At 37.2% G+C, this 20,799-nt stretch overlaps 3 protein-coding genes across 5 annotated transcripts; 2 read left to right on the top strand and 1 right to left on the bottom strand.

Annotated features, from left to right (window-relative positions):
* Window positions 1–291: 291 nt before the first annotated feature.
* On the top strand, window positions 292–1,194 carry LOC135603820 (uncharacterized protein At1g08160-like). Its single transcript, XM_065094326.1, has one exon. The coding sequence runs from the start codon at window positions 458–460 to the stop codon at window positions 1,052–1,054; it is 597 nt and encodes a 198-aa protein (XP_064950398.1). The 5' UTR covers window positions 292–457; the 3' UTR covers window positions 1,055–1,194.
* Window positions 1,195–1,256: 62 nt separating this feature from the next.
* On the bottom strand, window positions 1,257–10,085 carry LOC103975863 (uncharacterized). 2 transcript variants are annotated; one of them, XM_065094325.1, is made up of 11 exons: window positions 9,880–10,085; window positions 8,561–8,674; window positions 7,894–8,000; window positions 7,044–7,090; window positions 6,862–6,962; window positions 5,763–5,850; window positions 5,167–5,275; window positions 3,342–3,513; window positions 2,257–2,328; window positions 1,594–1,707; window positions 1,257–1,507 (listed from the first exon to the last, which is right to left on the bottom strand). In XM_065094325.1, exons 1-11 carry the CDS (start codon window positions 10,036–10,038, stop codon window positions 1,415–1,417), a joined length of 1,176 nt encoding a protein of 391 aa, XP_064950397.1. In that variant the 5' UTR covers window positions 10,039–10,085; the 3' UTR covers window positions 1,257–1,414. The 2 variants fall into 2 exon arrangements, with proteins under 2 accessions (XP_064950397.1, XP_009389251.2); XM_009390976.2 differs by having other exon boundaries at window positions 7,894–7,997; window positions 9,880–10,079.
* A 148-nt stretch (window positions 10,086–10,233) lies between these two features.
* On the top strand, window positions 10,234–20,247 carry LOC103975864 (uncharacterized). Of its 2 annotated transcripts, XM_009390978.3 has the most exons (14): window positions 10,234–10,900; window positions 12,739–12,817; window positions 12,933–13,022; window positions 13,102–13,146; window positions 14,776–14,811; window positions 15,075–15,110; window positions 15,433–15,529; window positions 15,707–15,765; window positions 17,625–17,735; window positions 17,860–17,993; window positions 18,092–18,131; window positions 19,021–19,083; window positions 19,216–19,397; window positions 19,540–20,247. In XM_009390978.3, the coding sequence occupies exons 1-14, from the start codon at window positions 10,419–10,421 to the stop codon at window positions 20,033–20,035; spliced, it is 1,950 nt and encodes a 649-aa protein (XP_009389253.2). In that variant the 5' UTR covers window positions 10,234–10,418; the 3' UTR covers window positions 20,036–20,247. The 2 variants fall into 2 exon arrangements, with proteins under 2 accessions (XP_009389253.2, XP_009389255.2); XM_009390980.3 differs by lacking the exon at window positions 19,540–20,247 and having other exon boundaries at window positions 10,236–10,900; window positions 19,210–19,352.
* The last annotated feature ends 552 nt before the right edge of the window (window positions 20,248–20,799 follow it).

Raw genomic sequence — 20,799 nt, 5'->3', positions numbered from 1 at the left:
TTGGGCTGGAGGGCAAGAGAAAAAGCTTGAGCAAGAGGGGAAATATACTTGGAACAATCTCGAGACGAGGCATCTCAATCCATCAAAGCGATAAGGATTAACAGGTTTACGGCCTCACCCACTTTGGTTCTAATCTAATGCTGTGTGCTTTGGAACGTGGACCACAGGATTTTGACACTGCAAACATCAACGATTTTGATGAGAGAGATGTGAAATATACGCAGTATGCAGCTCTCTGGCACTGCTTACTGAGTTGTTCATGGAGGTTTCCGGTGACTAAAAACAACATTCAAAGCCGAAAAAGAACAAAGGACAATGCAAGCTTTCTGCTTTCATACAGCCTGTGATCGCCACTTTTGCACTCCCCGAAACATTCCCTACACACTCTCAACTCGGCTCTATATATCCGTTCCAATCCCTGCGCCACTCGTCCTCGGCAGCAACCACACTCACCGCCATGGTCCGCGAGCGCCCGTGGCCCAGCCGGCGTTCGCGCCCCGGCATCCTCCCGTGCATCGTTTTCACCGGCTTTGGCATCATCGTGCTCGTCAGCCTCGTCGTCCTCATCTTTTGGCTTGTCGTCCGCCCGAAGGCGCTCGAGTACACCGTCGACGACGCCCGCGTCTACGGCTTCAACCTCACGGCCAGCCACGCGCTCAACGCCACCTTCGACCTCACGCTCCGGTCCTACAACCGCAACCACCGGGTCTCAGTGTACTACGACTTCATGGAGGTCACGGTTTGGTACGACGACCAGATGGTGGCCTTCACGGAGGTTGCACCATTCTACCAGCGGCGGCGGAACGTGACGACGCTCGACGTGATCGCGGCGGCAACGTCGACGCCGCTGCTGGGATCGGTGGAGAAGAGCCTGAAGCACGACCGGTCGGCCGGGAAGGTGGGGTTGGAGGTGAGGGTAAGGGCGAGGATAAGGTTGAAGGTGGGGGTGGTAAAGACGAAGCACTACACGCTGAGGGTTTACTGCGCGCCTGTGCTCGTGAGCTTCTCCGCGACGCCCACGTTCGACAGGGTCTATTGTGACGTCGATATCTGAGTGCCAGTGTGGGTAGGATAATGCGAGGATGGTGTGTGCGCACATGAGATTGAGTTGCAAAGCTCTGTGGGTTGTCTATTTCGATAGGGATTGAAGTGTGTTTGTGATTGTTCCTATACATGATGTTCAATTTGATGGTCTCTTGATAACCATAACTTACTAGTTCTTTTCATCAACACAATTAAAGATCAATAAGATGTCATTAAAGAACAAAAGGCATCCCACAAAAACTGATAGATGCACGTTGTATAGAACGAACAATCTTTGACAGGATAGAAAAGCTCTGTTTCTTCAACACATAGTTCAAACCTCTACCCCAAGTGTCTTTATGAGAAACCAAATAATAAACCTTGTATACAATCACATCCCAAAGAGAAAGCAATTTGAGTAGCATGGGACGTATAACGCGCTATCTTCCACCACCATCGGCTGCCTAAATGGATTGATTTGAATCTGCAAAACAAGAAGCCAGTTAGGTTCCAGATTTTTTTGGCCAGGCTTCGAAATTGAAGGGCATAAGAACAGGTTAACAGATATACTGGCAGCCTGAGAGGTAGGCTAGTGACAGTGCTTATGCAATCGGCAGCTAGATTTGCAGCTTCCTCACAGAAGTCCGTAAATATGGCTGGGATGCCCATTTCCTTAATTAGCTCCTGAAACCGAGGTTCAATCAGTTGGCTGCATCCCTAAACTAGAATGCAGAAGCTGTCCGAACAAGAAAAGGCAAGCATTCCATAGTTCAAACTACCAGTAAGTGCAATGTGCTTCTAAGTATACAATGATATACTTTGACACCGACATGAGACTCAATCCGGGTAATCAATGATAAATCTCATATTTTCTTGACACCGGTAATGGTATGATGAAACACACTTGCCAAGATCTGCCTGTCCACATTGGAAGTTTGTTTATAGTATCAGCTTCATCAAATTTTCCTATAGAGGATTGATCTAACCATCATAATATTTTCGAGAAACTAAGGAGAAACCCTATCTCATCTATATCCCAATGTAACAAATCAATGTTAATGTAATACCAAGAAGCTTATGTTATCATACTTATAACCATTCTGTAAGTTGACACTATTATTCCATCTAGGAGACTGAGCATAGAGGGCCCAGTTAAGTTTCCCCGCAATAAAATTGATTGAAATTGATCATAACCACAAGGAGGAAAAGAATGCTATGGTATGGATGACTTACAATAGTGGGTGACCAACTAGAATAAGCAGCAACACCAGCATTCGGAGCAATAATAAGGTGAGGATATGAATCCTGAAAATAGCTCATAAATAATAAGTATAGAAATCCAAGCTTGTCATAGAGATCTGAGATATTTCCTCCCTATGAGTATCAAGAAAGCAACAAACAAAGAGTTTGCACAATGCATGCTATAATTTAGAACGTATATCAAATTTAGCTTGATATCAACCTGCCAATCCATCATATCAATTCATTCAAAACTGACATGTGACGATGAAAACAAGAACATGTTAAGTACATCACATCACAATATTTAATTCAATTTTTACTATTGATACATTTTCTTAGTCTAGAGAGAATCGAAATTTTACCTTGTTTATTATCAAGATTATCTAGCATCCATATCAATATAGAACTAAATTGTTTCTTAAAGTCACTCTTGAGTGAAAGCTAGTTCATGCAGAATTTGTACTTGTACATGTATATTCCTGAAATTTTTGCACCTTCCTTGGTTTGAGGATTATAGAAGTATCCAGACAAGGTACGTTTATCATTTATTCTTTTGGTTTACCTTTCTTGATGGAAAACATTGGAGGTATGTACCACTTGGAAATTTAACATCTCTGTTCCCTTCATTCTGTCACTTTTTGCCTTCAGCAATTAAGCTTCAACATTTTGTCACTGAATGAGTGGGGGTTATTTGTATGCAGAGATTTTAATCAGCTTAACAAAATACAGATTTTTGGATTTTCTTTTAGTGTCCTTTTCATGTCACTAGAAACACTGTCCATATCAGCATTTGCTGGATAGCATTCTACACTCTATGGAGTCAAAATAGAAATGATGAAACCAAAACATGAAAAAAAATATTTTATCTTAAATACATGACACCTAAAATTCTGCAAGTGTTTGCATTATATATGCTGCCCTTCCACAAGTACAACAAAACAGCTGTCTAGACAAGCAAACATAACTTGCAAAGTTATGATCCCACATCATGTTCACTATTTAAATGCAAGTTATATCTACTTAAAAATTTTCAGTTCAAGAAACCTCTAAAACATGGATAGTAAACAAAAATTGACCTTTAATATGTTCCTACGTATGTCATGGTAGAAACCTTTGTGAAGCTTTATATGTACTGTAACACATTTTCCATTTAATCTCCTTGCACCAGAATCTGCACATGAAGACTTACATATACAGTCCTGCTCAGCGCAAGGAAGGTACTTGCAGAGGCTTACTGTTTTCCCATCCCTACAATAAACACACAAGAACATAAAGTCAATAGCAAGGGGCATAAATAAATTCTGTACAACAGAATGTTATATAAATATTTGGACCACTGTCAGTCACATGAAACATATGTACACAGAAAGAAAAGAAGGTGAACGAAAAAAATGTGAAACAACAAAAATGTCAATACAACCATTTGATAATCTTATAAGATTTATCTCACCATGATTTATCAAGCATGCCTTGGCATACACTCCCACAAATGTTTCCCCTCTCCAATCTCGCAACAGGAAAGAAATAGGAGATCTTGTTTACTGGCTAATAACAGTTGAGTTACTATAATGAGTATTTTTGTGACCTTAAAACTGAGGAGATATACAAAAATTCTGTAGGAAGCAGTACAAAAGCAAAAACCTAAAAATAAAAAAGAAAGCACTAGCACAACAAGAAGGCAGCTTCTCTATCACCCCTCCTCTCTCTATCACACACACACACACACACAGTGTATCCGACAGTAAGAAAAAACATATACGGAAAACAACAGAAACAAAGAGACAAAACACTCATGTTTGTCAAAGCTGCAAAAGGAAGCCCAAGGCGCTATGCTAACATGAGAATATCAGATGCTAGAGGGAGTTGATAAAAAGAACTGTATGCAAATGTAAAGCGAGCTTCTTTGCATCTTGAATACATGCTCAAGCATGGTCTTGAGTACTGGTCCTATACCAGTTTCGACAAGTTGTTGAACTGGTAAAATATTGGTAAACCAGGCAGTTTGCCGATCTATACCACCTCATATGCTGAAAAACATTAAAAAAAGAATACTGACAGTATGAAAATATATAATCTGGTACCAGGCCTAAACCATACTAGTATATATAGATCAAAACACACCAATACAACTGGTATTTGAAACCATGTGCTCAAAGAACAACCTAACCTGTTCCCCTTTTTCAATGGTGTGCTTACTGTGACTCAGAAAACCTCTGAATCCAAGATCACAACAGCACAACCTTGCAATGGTTTGAAGGCTTCAACACTATGTGCATACCAATATCTATAATGTTATAGAGGTTCTTATAGTTGAATAAAATGGATGAATTTCATATTCTAATTAGCATAAAAAACAACTACAAAATCTATTCGAAAATTGAGGAACCACTATTACAACTTGTGGAGGACTCAACATTTGTAATGCAGCAAACAATTATGTAATGCATAAATTCCTTGTATAATTCTTCAAGTCATTTAGTAGGCAGAATGAAGGATGAACTGTTAATCCAGATGTGTAATCATGGCAAGACAATCTCCATTACAAAATAGAAATCAATTTCATAAACAACAGAAGGACCAGCTTTAGTCATCTATGTGGCTTCATAAATCTACTCAACTTTGGACATTAATAAACTTACCAATAAAGTTGCAGGTGCTTAGCAACAAACTGAAATAACAGCAAAAATCAAACAGATGGTTCTTGTTCATACACAATAAGGTGAATTTGTTTTGAGATAAAGGATAGATGAAAAAGCCTATTACAATGAAGTCATTATTGAATACCAATTCAAGAAAATTGATGTTGCCAACAACCTCAAATTCATATTAAATTGGCGACCATAATCAACAAGAAAGAACACAATCTTAAACTTATATGAAAAAGTAAATTAGAAAACCAACCTAAATTGTGGAACTGCTGGACCAACAAGGTCCATATGTATTTGAACTCCAGAAAAAAGTGCCAGCAACTCTCCAAAGACCCCAAGTTGCAAAAGCTCTTTCTCAGGTCCTTCAAATAATAAGTTACAGCATGAATTGTGTGAACTTGTGCTACAGTATACAAGCACGTGGTCCACAATCACATGGAACAAATAGTGTAATCTAACTTTAATATGGAACTCACATGAAAACATGCAATATACAAAACAAGTCATAACAAATAATGTTCACTCAAAATCACAACAAAGATGCTTGTAGCCTAATGCTACACCTATTTTATATATTTTGATGCTAAACCATATCATTATTATTGCAATTCGATAAAAAAATAGTTCATCTTCAATCAAATGTAAAAAAACAACTATATCATCTATAAATGGACAATCAATAAAAAATTGAAGAAAGATGATATACAGTTGACATACAAGTGCTGTTATACAATTAAAGCACAGAGAAATTCAAAGTGTTTCTACAGAATGTCCAAAAAACAGAATTCTGCAATATTGAAAATCAGGCATATTGATAAATCACCAAGATACAAAAGAGATTCTTTTTACCTAAATAGTGTATATTTAATTCGTCCTTAACTTCTGAAATTGAGCCTTGGGCAGCCAAAAGTTGAAAGCAGTGATACACAGTTAGTGGCTGTAATTGAAGAAAAAAAAATTACAAAATTTTCAACTAAATTTGATATTTTTCCTAGACTGATTTACAGACTTCATTTCAAAGGGTAAGAATACTTTCCTATTTTAATGTAGAAAGATATTCAAAGTAGGCACAAAATGACAGGGTAAGAATGCACAAGTAACTAACCTTCTGGTAGAAGAATTTACATATGCACAAACTGCAGGGTTTTGACAACACTCATATAGAGATGGAATTTACTATGATATAAGAGAAATGGGAAGAATACCAAAAGATAATAGAAAAAGGATATTGTTGTGCGATAACTTTATGCTTTATGTTATGACAGGCTAAGTTATACAGCAAAGAATAACCTTTTTCATTTAAATAAGCCCTTCTACTGGTTAGACATATTTGGTTATAACATGAAGATACAATTTCAAGTCATTTCTTTCGTTAGAATCACATGTCCTTAGCAAGGAGGAGTTTACATAATAAAGTATCATGCAATACCATGCCAAAATTTAGCTTGCATATGCAACTTATGATTCAAGATAAGCTACCAATTATTATTTTTGAAATCCACATATCATCATTGCCCAGGTGTCGTACCAGATAGCCACTATCTAATTCTGTTTCATTATACTTTGCAGGATATCTTCTATAAAGTGCTAGATGTTCTGGACATGGTTATCATAACCACAAGCATCAAGGGTGTTACAATATTGTAATGGATGTGCTGATCAGTGAAGGGCTTCAAATGTTAGGGAACAGCACAAGTCAGGAAAGAAGACAAATATTGGTGAAACAAGAAGGACAAGCGAGAGGATTTTACACTTTAATTAGCCAACACAGCACCAGAATAATACTCAGTTGGCTCATGCATGTCTAAAGCACAAGACAGAAAGAATATCAAAGCAAGGATGGAAAATGAGCTTGTTGTCTAGCAGTCATTATAAGTGACAAAGTCACAGGCATCCAGATTAAAGACCAAGTTATACATAGTTGCTTTAAAAGGAAAACTTGGAGTACCCAGTGAAGTAATAATGCGACTGGCGAATCGAGTGGCAGACATCTCCACTGGTAATAATCTTCCCAGCAGCTCAAACAACTTGACAGTTGACTTTTTGGTTCTGTTGAGAGTTGTGTGGCACTAGCTAATTTAAAAACAGCAAAGAAGCCTGATTGCACTATGAGAGAAAGAGAAAATATACCAGCACATGGGCATAGGGAACTTGGCAGACTCCAATTATCATTTAACCTGCCATGTAACATGTTTTCAGTTAGATACAGTTATATTAAATGAAGATATTTTATTAAATACATATATAAATAAACATATCCACCTGGACATTTTTACATATATATGCATTGACACAGATTTTTACATGTTCACATATGTATATATAACATAATCAGTGTATGCATCTATGTATGTCAAAGGGATACGACCAGTGCTGTACTTCCTAAATGCAAACAAATATTATCTACACATATAGTTTGTGTTCATGTATATGGATGACTAAATCTTTATATAGTAGAAAAGGGGTATATGGTTGGTGAAAGGCATGGACTCCTGACCAACTATACTCCCCTTCCCATTTTTGTCTATATAACCAAATTCCAAGAAAATGAGAGACGAAAAATATACTAGTGGTTCCACACAATCCTATACCTACATTCACTGTGCAATGTCCCCTAATGAATTTGGCAACCCCTTTTAGTAAATATCAAACACTCGCATTCCTCCTAAACTGGAGAACATGCCTTCCACATAATTGTGATCCCCAGAATATTTTTACTTCCAGGCACAAATTGAGCACAAGTACCGAGTCTCAAAGTTTCCTCTTAACGGATAGCTACACTGATTTTACATTAGTAAGAGATTAAACTAGAGAGAGAAATGGTTCACTCTTTCTGAATTCAACAGGAAGTTATCTAACGGATACTAATATTAACTTGTATTCAGAAAAATGGTTGTCAGAGAACAAAAAAGCAGCAGTTGGAAATAAGTTGTCAAGGAACAGAAAAAGCAGGATTCTGAAGAAAGTAAACCACACAAACCACAACTCATTCATCGAAACAGCTAATGATCCACAGCTGCACTCAGATTTCCATAGTCCTATCTGGTGGAGACCCTTTGAAGTAAAAAAAGAACATCTACTCTCCTGCTTTTACAAGCACCAAGTAAATCATTCGAAGAGTGAAATAACAACATAAAAAAATAGACAATAAGTAAGAAAGATCATTTTTAAAGAGTAAACATGAAAGGAAATTCATGACATTGTTTAAAATAATGATATGTTTAAATAGCACTTACAAGAAATCTCTTCAGAAAAGGAGTCCTCAAACAAGGCTTGGTCATGATATGCATAAAGGTGACAAATCTATTGAAAGAGGAGCACTCCACTCATTTACTTACCTCATACAAATTCTTCATGATTTAAAATCAATAATAATATAATCTTTAAAGCATGAGCTGCCACTATGTAATTACGAACATGCCCATATACTATAATAACTTTAAGAACTTCGTAAACATTTAAATATCATGCACTTTCACACATAACCGTATAAATCCATTTGGTACAGAATTGTATTACAAAAGCAAGATGACAATGTAAATATAGATAAAGAGCATGAGATCCTTAAGATTCATACTAGCATATACATGCCATAAAATCTTAGTTTAGAACAATAAGTTGAAAGTAAAAGGAAAAATATGGGTAACCTGGTTTATGTCTTCAATAAAGAATGTAAAGGGGAAATCACTTAATATATCCACATGCCTCATCTGTTCTTCAAGCCTTGTACATTCCTTTTTATGATATGTCCAATGTGAAATCTGCAAAATGAAACGTAGAAGATTGACATGAGTTCTATGTTAGCCATTAGATGTATCATAAGAAAATAGAGATGCGTGAAGCACAATAGCATACACTTTTAAGTATATCCTCACAACAGCCAATCCTCAGGAAGCATGGACAAAGACATGATGAGGCAATTAAACATGTCATTGGATTTTTGTTTTAGAAATTTCTGGGTCTTTTGCTAATTTGTGTTTTTTCTGATTTAATTACCCAAAATAAAATTTTGAAAGGTAAGTTTGTACTTTGATAATATCATAGGAATCTTTCTTATTTGCAAAGCAATTAAGTAAGCCCACAATTATAAGGATGGGTCATGGCCAATTTTCATTAAAAAATTCCTTCATTCTTCGAATGGTTCTGTTTTTACAGCTTCTGTCCTGTATCATGTGGTATCAGAGCAAGGAGTACAAGCTACCTGGTGGCTCATGACTTGTTTTTAATATTAAAAAAATCTCCTTTTCAAGTCTTGAGTAGATGTTATATCTGCTATTTAGGTTTTCACATGATCAAAGTCCTACTTTATTGCTTCCATCAAATATATATACTAGTCAGCCCATAACCTATCAACTTAGATTTTTTGGTCAATTGGTGTCCAATTACTGTCTTGATGCCCTTGCTAGTTTGGTGCTTGGACTCCCTTAAAGAAGTTCTGAACACTCGTTTCCACCAAGTGACCATAGCCTAAGACTAGACCTAGCTGAAGAAGATGGTGACTCTAAAATAGATATAAAATTTGCATTTGTACAGAGTTAATGGAAAATGTCTTTTAACTAAAGTAACCGCGCTCATGACATATGTATTGTGCATTGCCTCATTGAAGGGAAAAACAAGTTCGACAAGGATTGCTCGCAACCAGTTCTCAGTGGCCAAAACTTCCTGGTTTTTCTAGTCATTCATTTAACCATCTTTTTGAAAATTCTTGCTCCTGACATCATCCAATTTATTCATTTTTTCCATCAATAACCTCAATAAAGGATCAAAAAAGGGGAAATCTTCTAAACCCAAGAATATTATCAGGTTACGAACAATTGAAGGAATCGGAAAGGATATTCACGAAGACGTTATACGAGTAACGGGAATTAAGACAATCAACGCGATGGTCGGAAAAAAGGAGATTATAACGCACAAGAAGAGATGAAGGAAAATTAGATAAAAGCGACGAAGAAGGGTTTTAACTGACCTGGTGGGCGGTGGAGCAGTAAGCGACAGCGCCGCAGAGCCCACAGCGGCGGGTGGGAGGGCCAGGGGCACAAGGTGTTCCACTTCCTCGCGCGGCGCATTCCGTCGCCCTCCGCCACCACCATCCTTTTCTGCGCTCCGCCGATGCGCTGCTCGCCATGGCCGTAGGAACGCTTGACAAAGTCGGGTCACGCCCGGACTCGACTTTAAGATCGCTGGGGACTTTAGTGCAAGGTTATGAAATGACATATTTGCCCTGTATATTACTTTAATATAACATGTATGCCCCACAAAATGTTACAATCTCTGTTTGTCGCCACATCCCCTCGCAAGCGGGGAATTAAAGAGTAGAAAGGTCTTTTTCTTCTAACAATTTGGATCGCATCCCCGCACAACTCTGATTTCCCAGCCCGCAGCACGTTCCCTGCAGACTGCACAGGCGTCGTCGTCCTGAGAAAGCCCGCATCACGCCGTTAACGGAGTCTCTGCTTCCCAAAACGAACGTTCGCCTTCTCCTTGCCCCTTCCTCCATCGCTGTTCATGGCGTCGAACATTCCTCCTCGAGGTCCCGAAGTAGAAGGGGACGAGCGCGAAGAGAGCGAGGACGAAGACGATGAGGACAACGAGCCCACCGTGGACGATTCCGTGGTGGTTTCCTTTCGTCCCGACGAAGCGGTCTACGTCGACCTCTCGGAAACCATAGCCGAAACAGCTGCGGCGGAACTCTCGATCTCGGAGGCTTTCGAGGAGGCGCTGGAGGCGGTGCGGCGATCGGAGGAGCCGTTTCCCGGCGCCGTGGAGGTCGTGGTGGATTCGGACGAGGAAACCGAAGGGGAAGACGCCAACGACGGGCGGGACGAGCAAGAGGAGGTAGTGGAGACGACGGAGGAGAAGGGGAAAGGTGGAGGAGGGGAGAGCGAGGGTTTGGACAAGACGGATGGGGTGGAGTTGGACCGTTCCCTTTTCCCCAGTTGCCCCGTTTGCTTCGAGACGTGGAGCGCCGATGGACCTCATCGTGTCTGGTAAGCAAAATATTAGGGTTTTCTTGTTTTTGTTGATTTATTTTGTTTTATTCTTTCTTTTTTCAGTTTCTCTAAACTTAGTATCGCACGGCACTTTGGCTCTGGTAGAGTTGGGAGTACGGCGAGATTGAGATTATATTGATATTGTGAGATATACTTCGTGTATTGTAGATTCAGTACTGTGCATAAGATGCTTATCTCTAAATTATGTCCAAACATGTTCTCCATCTTTGATAAGATATAACTGGATGTTGCTTGGTGCTTGAACCTAGTGCTCTTCATATTTGCAAAATCTTCTCATCTGGGCACCATGGGATTAGAGTTCTTCTTTACAATGCCCCTTCTGGGGCACATCCGAGACCAATTGGCCTTTGGCATCCTACATGTTTGATGATGAAATTGTAATCTCTTTGCTATAAATGTGTAGGATTAAAAATGACCTGATGCTTCAGACTGTTGATGTGTTATCGCATATTTCTCGCTGACATTTTTTTTCTTCTTAAATTATTATTGATGGAATCCAAAGGCCTACGATGCAAGATTGGGATGATCGAGTCTTCATTATTGTATTTATCATTATATGACATTGTAAAAGGAGTTCTAAAGGGATAGAATAAAAAATATTTCAGACAGAGTAGATGCAGGGAAAAGAATTCTTTAAAAGAGAAAGAAAATAGGGGTTAATGAAAACTCCCACCCATAATTTTTTATATTGCTGATTTGATGTCTAATTTTTCTTATATTTGTCCTAATCAAATCTAGTGCTTGTCTTGACAGAGTGATCAGATATTAGAATCTGCACTTTATCATCTTACAAAAAATTTAGATAATATTAAAATTGTAAATCTTATTTATCACTTTTCCGAAAGAACTATTGAAACTAAGGACAAAAATTCTGGAAAAAATGACAAAAGAATCATTGCCAACATTTACTTTACTCAAGACAGGCTCAAACACAAACTCATTTGATTATCCTATTATTGTGCTGTAGTTAATTCTAATTCGCAGTTGGTAAGCGTAAGAGCTTGGCATAGGGTATCTTGAATTCCACTCCAGGATTTCTTTGAAACCAAAAGAAATATCAGGAAACTCATGATTGCTATTGAGATTGCTTCCACTGGTTGGAAAATTGATGATCTCACAAAGATGTTGGGAAACTCATCTAATAATTTGCTATTGATCAGTATTTCCATGGAAAATATTCATGTCAGTTGAGCATCCAATTTTAGCTAAGTGGACTCAACCTGGTTTGAAAATGGGTGGCTAAGATTGTTAATTAGTAGGTAACAATGATTAAGGTGCAGAACAGAAGTATCGTGTCCAACACATCCTCTTTGGATGCAACAAGAATTCTGAATTTCCTGGGTTTCAAAGCAGTTAACTTGTATTTACCAATTCCAAACTTGAATACGGTACATGGTGGCAACCAATATGGCAAGATACGACAGAAGGATAACCTAAACATGCTATGGAAAGTGTGTTGTGATGATTTAATGAATTACTGTTAATTTCTTATTCTAGATTATATAACAATTGCTTTTATGGAGGACCTTACCTTTCTCATATTAACAATGATTGCCATGTCACTCCACATTTGTCTAGAATGATTAAAATATATCATACCAGTAAGCTATGGTTACATGTTATGTTGACTCATGCTTGAGGTGTTGATGTATAATTAGGCTAATTTTTAGCTTGCGCTGTCATGACTAGGAATTATACTTCTCCATAAAGAACTTTATGCTTTTGTTGAAACAAATATTTTGTCCTCTTCTGGTAGTTTGTGGCTTAAGCATCAAGTGATCTGCAGGCTGATATATTTGTCATTGTAATTACAGCTGTATACCCTGTGGACATGTTTATGGTAGATCATGCCTAGAGAGATGGTTTAAGCAATTTGGAAAGAATATTGGAAAGGTATTTTAATTCTTGTTGCTTGTTTGAACTGGACATTGATGTTTTAAGCAACATATGTAAGGTATGATTTGTCTGAAGTTTTGCTTGTTTAATTCTTGTTTGCATAATTTTGCAGTGTCCTCAATGTAATAGGAAATTTAGGCGGAAAGAGATGATTAATCTGTATGCACCTCTGATTGTTGTACCAAATGATGATCTAGAAAAGGTTCTTGTTTTTTTTCCAATGTAGTGCAGTTTCTATATATTCATGACATTTAAACTGTTGGGCAATTTGTTTCGTTCAGGAAGTGCATTCTCTACGGGAACAGAATGAATCTCTTAAATTGGAGGTAAGTTACTATGCATATGTTTCAGTGGAAGTCACCTAAGATGACATGCACTACTGAAATGCATTTTCTGATTTTTATTTTGGCTCTATTTACATTGTAACCTGTTTTCTTCCACCTGCAAAACTGATTTACTGTAATTTAATAATTATAAATGTTGGGTGTACTTACAGGTAGAACAACATTTATGTAGTGTGCCTTTGAATACCAGACATCATCCTCCTCTTGAATAAATTGAGTTTTGTGAAATTATTAGCTGCGTGACTTGATAACATTAGCCATCTTACGAATCAGTGATCAAATCTTTAAAATGCTGGTACTTATTTTGAATACATAACATGTAAATTTTCCTATAAATCATTGCTGGTGAGCCCTATTATGTCAAGAAGATCATAGTTGGTTATGCCCTATTTAACCTTATCGACTAATATAAGACCTATATGATCCCCAAGAAGAAAAGCATTAAATGCAACAAGCATGAGCAAAGTAGACTACCTAGTGCACAAGCAATATCTTGGGTGTAACAATGATAATAATAGAGGCTGAGCTAGTCTCCTTATTTGAGGATAAAGGAGGTGGCAAATCATGCTAAATTCATGAAGGATAAGCAGTAGGGCCAGGTCAAGCAGCCTAGGTTCTAATTTAACCACAGAAGGTTGATATTTGGTGAGTGTCTTATTCATGCTTGACCAAGGGAAGCAGTGCAGTGAATGGTCTATTGTGAGTTCTTCATGTTGTACCTCTTCCAAATACTGTTAGTGCTTGATGACTCTCTTTCTCACTGCCTGCCACTCTGTATGAGAGTCTATTTCTCCTTCGTTTCCCACCAATAGAGGCTGAGCTAGTCTCCTTATTTGAGGATAAAGGAGGTGGCAAATCATGCTAAATTCATGAAGGATAAGCAGTAGGGCCAGGTCAAGCAGCCTAGGTTCTAATTTAACCACAGAAGGTTGATATTTGGTGAGTGTCTTATTCATGCTTGACCAAGGGAAGCAGTGCAGTGAATGGTCTATTGTGAGTTCTTCATGTTGTACCTCTTCCAAATACTGTTAGTGCTTGATGACTCTCTTTCTCACTGCCTGCCACTCTGTATGAGAGTCTATTTCTCCTTCGTTTCCCACCAACCCTTTGAAACTAGGGGTTTAACAATTCTTTAGTTGTTTTATTAATATGGTTCATCCAAGTGGTTTCTGGGTTATTCTAGCATGCATCAGTACAATGCCTCATCTATTATGTTGCCTTGACCCAGCCCTAGCTTATGTAACAACAAATCCTTTTATTTCCTTTGGATACCTTTACAGCAGATCAGAATACCTTTTTCCTTTTTTTAAATGTAGATTCACTGTTAATGTTCTCACCATGGTTTATCTTGGAAATGATTTTAAATGCTAACTAGTAATTTTTCAAGTTGTAATGAATAGTTGTTTTTGCAATTAAATCAGGCTAAAATTAAATGATGGAATACTATAATTCTCATTATATTCTCTCTTCCCTGCACTATTGGAGCAATAAATTATATTCACGATGAGTATTAATGATTTTGAGAATGAGGAGGCATATTTATTAACTATATTGAAGGAACTCGCTTCAGTGCTTTATAGTAATTTTAGTGATTTTTAACTGTTTGTGCAGAAAGCTGAACTGATCATGGAGATTAACAAGCACAAGGTAATTCCACCACACAATTCATAACTCCATATCATGTAGCATATTCTCTTTCCTGATAATCTTGGCATCACACTTATATGTATTTAGTGCTTATTTGATGAAGTATGGCTTAGAATCTGATAATAAAATGTTCAGCAAGCTGTCATGTCCCATTATCTATCCTTTTGGTGATTGTGAATGGGAATTTTCCTGGACATGTAGTAGGTTATGATGCTTGCTTTTTTTTAGCTGATAAGCTGTTTGTTTTTTTTTCTGGTTTGCAGAAGCATGCAAGAGATGCAGAGAGTTCCCTAAGACAGGTGTGAAATCAATTAGATCTTTCTTACTTTAATCAATGATGATGATTAATTTCTGACTAGCTCTTGGAATTCATTTTGTGCACCAAGTTTCTAAACATTGATATTGGTACTCTGGTCTGAATCTTTTCAGACTGGCACTTACCAACTAGTATGATCCAATGTTGCCTTGATACAGCAACAAAAGTATACTAAAAATTGTTTGATATGTCGGTATTAACCAATGTGGTGGGAACACCAGTACATGATAGAAATGGCCCATAATATTTTGAATTCTTGGTGTGTGTGCAGAAGTCTAAAATTTTCTTAAATTCTGGTGATGTAGAAAATGGCTTGCTTGGAACACACTTTATCAGGGTCAAAAATGAGGAGGCATTTTAAGTCTTCTGATGGAAGGTGGATCTCTACAGCTCACCCCTTGGGTAAAACCTGGATACCTTAGCTTCATTAATGCAACATACTCTTTTGTCCGAGGTGTTGTTCAAATATTTTGAATTAGATTGTTTTATTTGTATGGTTGGCAGTATATATTATATATTCAATCACACTTCATTTGATATTGGACTACATTATAATTAATGTTGGTTGTGTACTTTCAGAAAACAACTTTGAGTCTGTAAGAGATGATGGGCTTCATCATTGCCGCTTTGTGTTGCAGGTTCTCTCTCTATTTTTTGGTGCATCATGTTAACTTTGAAGTGGTAAATATATTATTCTTCTGAAGCTGCCCTAAGTGACTTTACCCAAAATGCACATACTCTTTGTACATTATCTTTTCATATGGTGAAAACTCTGTTTGGTGACTCTTGGTCAATGATATATTCATGGGGTGAATTTCTTATGATTTCAAATGTTAAATGTTGCATTGAAGTTGTGAAGAAAAAAGAACTTGTATCAATAGAAATATAAGTATATTTGAAATGCTAGGCCATGATGACATGAATTCCAGACTTGAAAACTTGTGGCATTTCAGAAAACTTAACAAAGTAATACTTCCATCTGATTATATATCTTTCTCTTAGAAAAATTTGTAATTTGTATGTCCAGTTCTACTAAGTGGTTCCCTCACTCCTTTCAAATCCAGAGAGAACCACAAAAAGAGAAGATAAATAAGTGAATGGTCAATTTGTACCAAGTTGCATGGATGGGAATCTAAAACATGATGGTATCCTAGTGAGATTTGATTGACAAAGTAAGAAATAAGGAGAAAAGGAAAGGTAATTGAGGGTTGGAATCAAAAGAGGATGGACAAATATATTTGAGATAATCAAACAGTTAAATTGGAAAACTGCAATTTCTATACAAAATTAAGTTATGATCAAACAAGAATCCCATTGAGATGAAAAATTGAGATTTTGGATAAATGACAGAATAAGGCGATGGAAGAAAAATTGAGTGAGGTTCACAGATGAATCCCAGTCTGATAAAATTTCATCCTAGGATTAAAATTGGTTTTTTGCTTAAAATTTGATTAACACTAGATAGATTAGATTTTGTGGATATATGCAACAACTGAATAAAAATGGATTTACAGAATAATTTAATTGGTATTAAGGAACTTCAAGTTTTATGTCAGAAATGAGACTATGAATCTAAAAAAGAAAATTGAATTAGAATTATGGGACTCCTTTGAGAGTTTTCATGCAAATGGGTCGTAATGTGTATAGCAAATTTCATTATATTGCTTTTTGTCCTGTATCTTGCAACTATTTTTGCTTATAGTTGTTGCCAAATAGAATGCCAGAGTAGAAAATGGTTGTTGGTTAATGGTTGTTGTTGAATACTCATATCAATATTATAGATATGATGCAACTTGGGAAGGATGCCATCTGGATAAACTAATTCGAATTCTTAAGGGTCATACATATTATTAAAAAGAAGAGGAAAGAAGAAAGATTGAGTCACTTATGAACATTTATGTGTATGAGACTTTAAAATCTGTTGGAGAAAATATTGTTGATGCTGGTATAGCAGATGAATTGATGGATTAGACTTAGCAATTTTTTATTTGGTTGTTAGAAAATTTGCACAATGAAGCTAAGAAACATGAAGTGAAAAAAAAAAAGGTATGAATTAAATATGTCAAATACAGGGATAAGGTAACTTTGGATTTGACAAACTTTGTACCTGTCTGGTTCTTATAGGCCAGGCTTATTCTTTACTCTCAGACATGGAAATTTTGCAGAATAGTGGAATCTTGCATCTAGACCCATTCCAGATGGATCAATCTGTTTGGTAAGACTGCAGATCGTTTGTCTAATATTGAAGTAACTGCTCATTTTGGCTCATTGTGAGACGATAAGATGATCACTTTCAGATCCAGTGTACTTCTACACAAGGTTTTGATTATGGTGAACAAATAGTTGATTAAATTATACATATTTCCCCTTTTTTGCATGTACTATTGCAAACTTTACCTATGTCAGCATTTTTTTCTCCTGTTTAACTTGGAGCTGATTTTTCTAGCTTCAAACTTAAGTGATATTTATAATGGAACCTACTTTCTCCTATTTGCAGAATGAGTTGGAGCTAGATGGAGCTCGGGTTATGGGAATAGATGGATCTAGTCAAATTATAATGGTTTCAGGAAAGGCCCCTGGAATTGAGCGAGAGCATGTTCTTAGCAAGGTACTTCTTGACATCCTAGACATACATCGGAAATAGAACCACTAGCTTTTTTTTGTTTTTTTGTTTTTTGTGGCTCAGTGAAGGTTTAATACTTGTTATAGGAATGCTTTATTTCTTTCTGCAGATTAGCTTGCTAAGTCAGAATGAAGTAGAGACAATACAGCTTCCTCCTAATACTAAAGCTATAAGGGATCTTACAATCCTTCCTGATGGACTTGCACTTCTCGCATCACTGGGCAAGAAATTATTACTTTTCAGGTTCATGTGCTTTCTGTTTGGCAGTCTGTTACCAAAATGCCTAACCAACATCTCTTTAACAAAGTCAATTTACATTATTGGTTGTGTTTTGTATTCAGCATGAGGAGCAATAATCTTGTCCTCAAGTATGACTTACCGGTAATTCTTTGACCTTATGACTCATAAGTTTTTGTAATTATTTGCAATATTTAATTATCTTGACATGAAATGCCTGCTGGATATATGTCATTTTTGTGAATACAGATAGTCGAATCTACAATTCTTACAGTGCTCTGCTTGAAAGAGTGAGTGACAGTAAGAATCTAGAATTCTTACTGTCTTAGCATGTATCAACTTTATGCTAGAGTAGTGTTTGCACATCCTTAGGTTGTGCCGTTATCAGGAATCTCGTGTCTAATTTGCAAGTGCTTTCTCTTTGTATGTTAGAGGGGTAACATTTTTTTAGAGTTTGTGTACTCTTTCTTTATAGCTGCTACGGCTGTTCCTTGTGTGTTAGCTAAATCATCCACTTGTTCTGTTTCTTCCTCTGTGCTAATTGTTAACTTTTGTTAGCATATATAGATAGAGTGCATAAGTTTGTTCAATATGTGTGAGGGTTTTGATACTTATTCCCTGCTGTTATGGTTCAAATGTTTAATTGTAAATAGTCTTTGAGGTCTAGGATAAATAGAAGTTAGAAAACTACGTTGTGAAATAACTCAGGAGCGTCACTTGATTTCCAAAGGTTATGGGTGATTAGTAAATATTATATTTGTAAATGCAGACAACATACATCCAAGGGTTGGAATGTGCCTAGTTGTGGTTTCTATAACATGATCAATCATAGTTAATAGGGTATAAAACAGCTTCAGAACATCCAAGAGTCTTTCTTGTCCTACCGCAGCCTCTTAGATTGAACTTCGGGAATGCCTTCAAGTTTCCTGATTGGTTTTATTACCACTTTTACCAGGAAAATTAAATGATACTTTTTCAATAAAAAACATCTCGTTTTCTTTTTATACTTACAAAACAATATCGATATTTGTAGGCTCCTGCCTGGTCGTGCTCGGGAGACAACAGCAACACACATTATGTTTATACTGGATTGCAGGTTTAGTTAACCGATATCTTTTTCCTTTATTTTTTTCATTAAGATTCAGTGAGGTTGCTGGGAAGCTCTTATTTTATCATTGGTATGCATTAAGATGAAGTATCATAAAGTGTTTTTTCCTCATAGTGACAGAATGGCATGCTTTTAGTCTTTGATATTCGTCAAACAGCAGTACCCATGCAAGTAATGGAGGGCTTGACTGGGCACCCAGTTCATACTGTTCATTCTGTTGTGCTAAGTGATGGAGGGAGTAGAGTTCTTACTGCTTCTTCTTCAGGCCCTTGTATTTGGGAAGTTGGCTCTAGCTGTGGAAGGTTGGTTGCAAAAACACTTATTTTGTACATCTAATGATTCACTTCAGTCTCGAGAATCTTCGTGAAGGCTGACACCCAGTGTTTTAGTTTTGAAGTTTGCTGTCCCTTGTTTTGCTGATCAAACATTTAATCTTCATTGCAGGCCATTTTTTATACCAGAAATGGAAAATCGAGGAGTATGCATATCACTTGCCTGTTGTGGTTCTCTTGAAAGCATGGTGGCTTCATTTCGGCAGAAAGTTGAGCTGTTCAATGATAGCATGACTTCTCAAATTCCAATGTCACCGTCACCGTCACCCATTCTTTCTACTACAGGAAAAATAGGTTCTCATGTTCTCATCACGTGGGTGGACGGATTATCCTTTCAGAGTCAAGAGGTTGGTAAGAGCATTGTCAGTGAACTTCGAATGCCCAAATCTGCCATCTTATGCACAGAAGGGGATAACTCATTGTTTGCTTATGGGGATGAATCATCTCATGGGGTGCACATCTGGGGCCTACCCTCGTTCAGAACGTACGCGAAGCTCAAGCCACATCAGCATCCTATTCTTGATTTAAGGTATGATCGAAGATCCACAGGCCCTGGCTTCCTCGGTTGCATTAGTGAGGATAGATTACAAGTTTTTAGTTGTTTCTAGTCTGTGAATTGACCTCATACCTTTTTGCTCTTCAAATTTAGGCTTAGAAATATCGAACATGGTAGTCTGTAACGAACATGGTAGTCTGTAACGTAAGAAGGTACATTTTTTGAAACCGACGGATGATTCTGTAGAACACAATGTTGTATATCAGAGGCGCTCCAAGTATTGTGATATTGTTCATTAAATGCCTATTACAGCATCTTACTTTATGTTCACAGGCCTGTTTGGCGAATTAGTTGGCAGGGGCTCCATTAATCGAGTCTAATATTTCTATTAGAACTATGCTAACCCGGTAATCCATAGATTTTATTGCAACAAGGCAGATTGTCACCGCGAAATTCCAAACACCTTTGTTTTAATGTCGAATTATTTAGGTCATAGTTTGACGCGTCGTTTTAGTTTCCGTATCAGTCCTAATTACTATTTCAGTATTTATGACTTGGCGAGGATAAAATGCTTGGGAAAATGAAAGAAAAACCGAGAGAATGTATTTTTACTAGAATATTTTTTCAGAATTTATTAAAAACCAACTAATAACTGAAATTTCCATAGGCAATAATAGTATAATTTAAATTAGTTTTTTAATAACCATTGGGTCCCATAGCTGTCTTCGGCCATCCAGACGTGGTGGATCGGCCCACCCGAGAATCACTTCCTGGGCCAAAAGCAATATTTAGCCCACCTGTTTAGTGTTGCCGATCAAATTCTACGTGCTTTCATGATTGGAGGCTGCCTTGGTGGGCTCCGTTGGCTTTCCCCAA

This window comes from Musa acuminata, chromosome BXJ1-2, assembly GCF_036884655.1.
Source record: "Musa acuminata AAA Group cultivar baxijiao chromosome BXJ1-2, Cavendish_Baxijiao_AAA, whole genome shotgun sequence".
Classification (NCBI taxonomy): Eukaryota; Viridiplantae; Streptophyta; class Magnoliopsida; order Zingiberales; family Musaceae; genus Musa; species Musa acuminata.
This window is presented reverse-complemented; position numbering and strand designations above follow the sequence as displayed.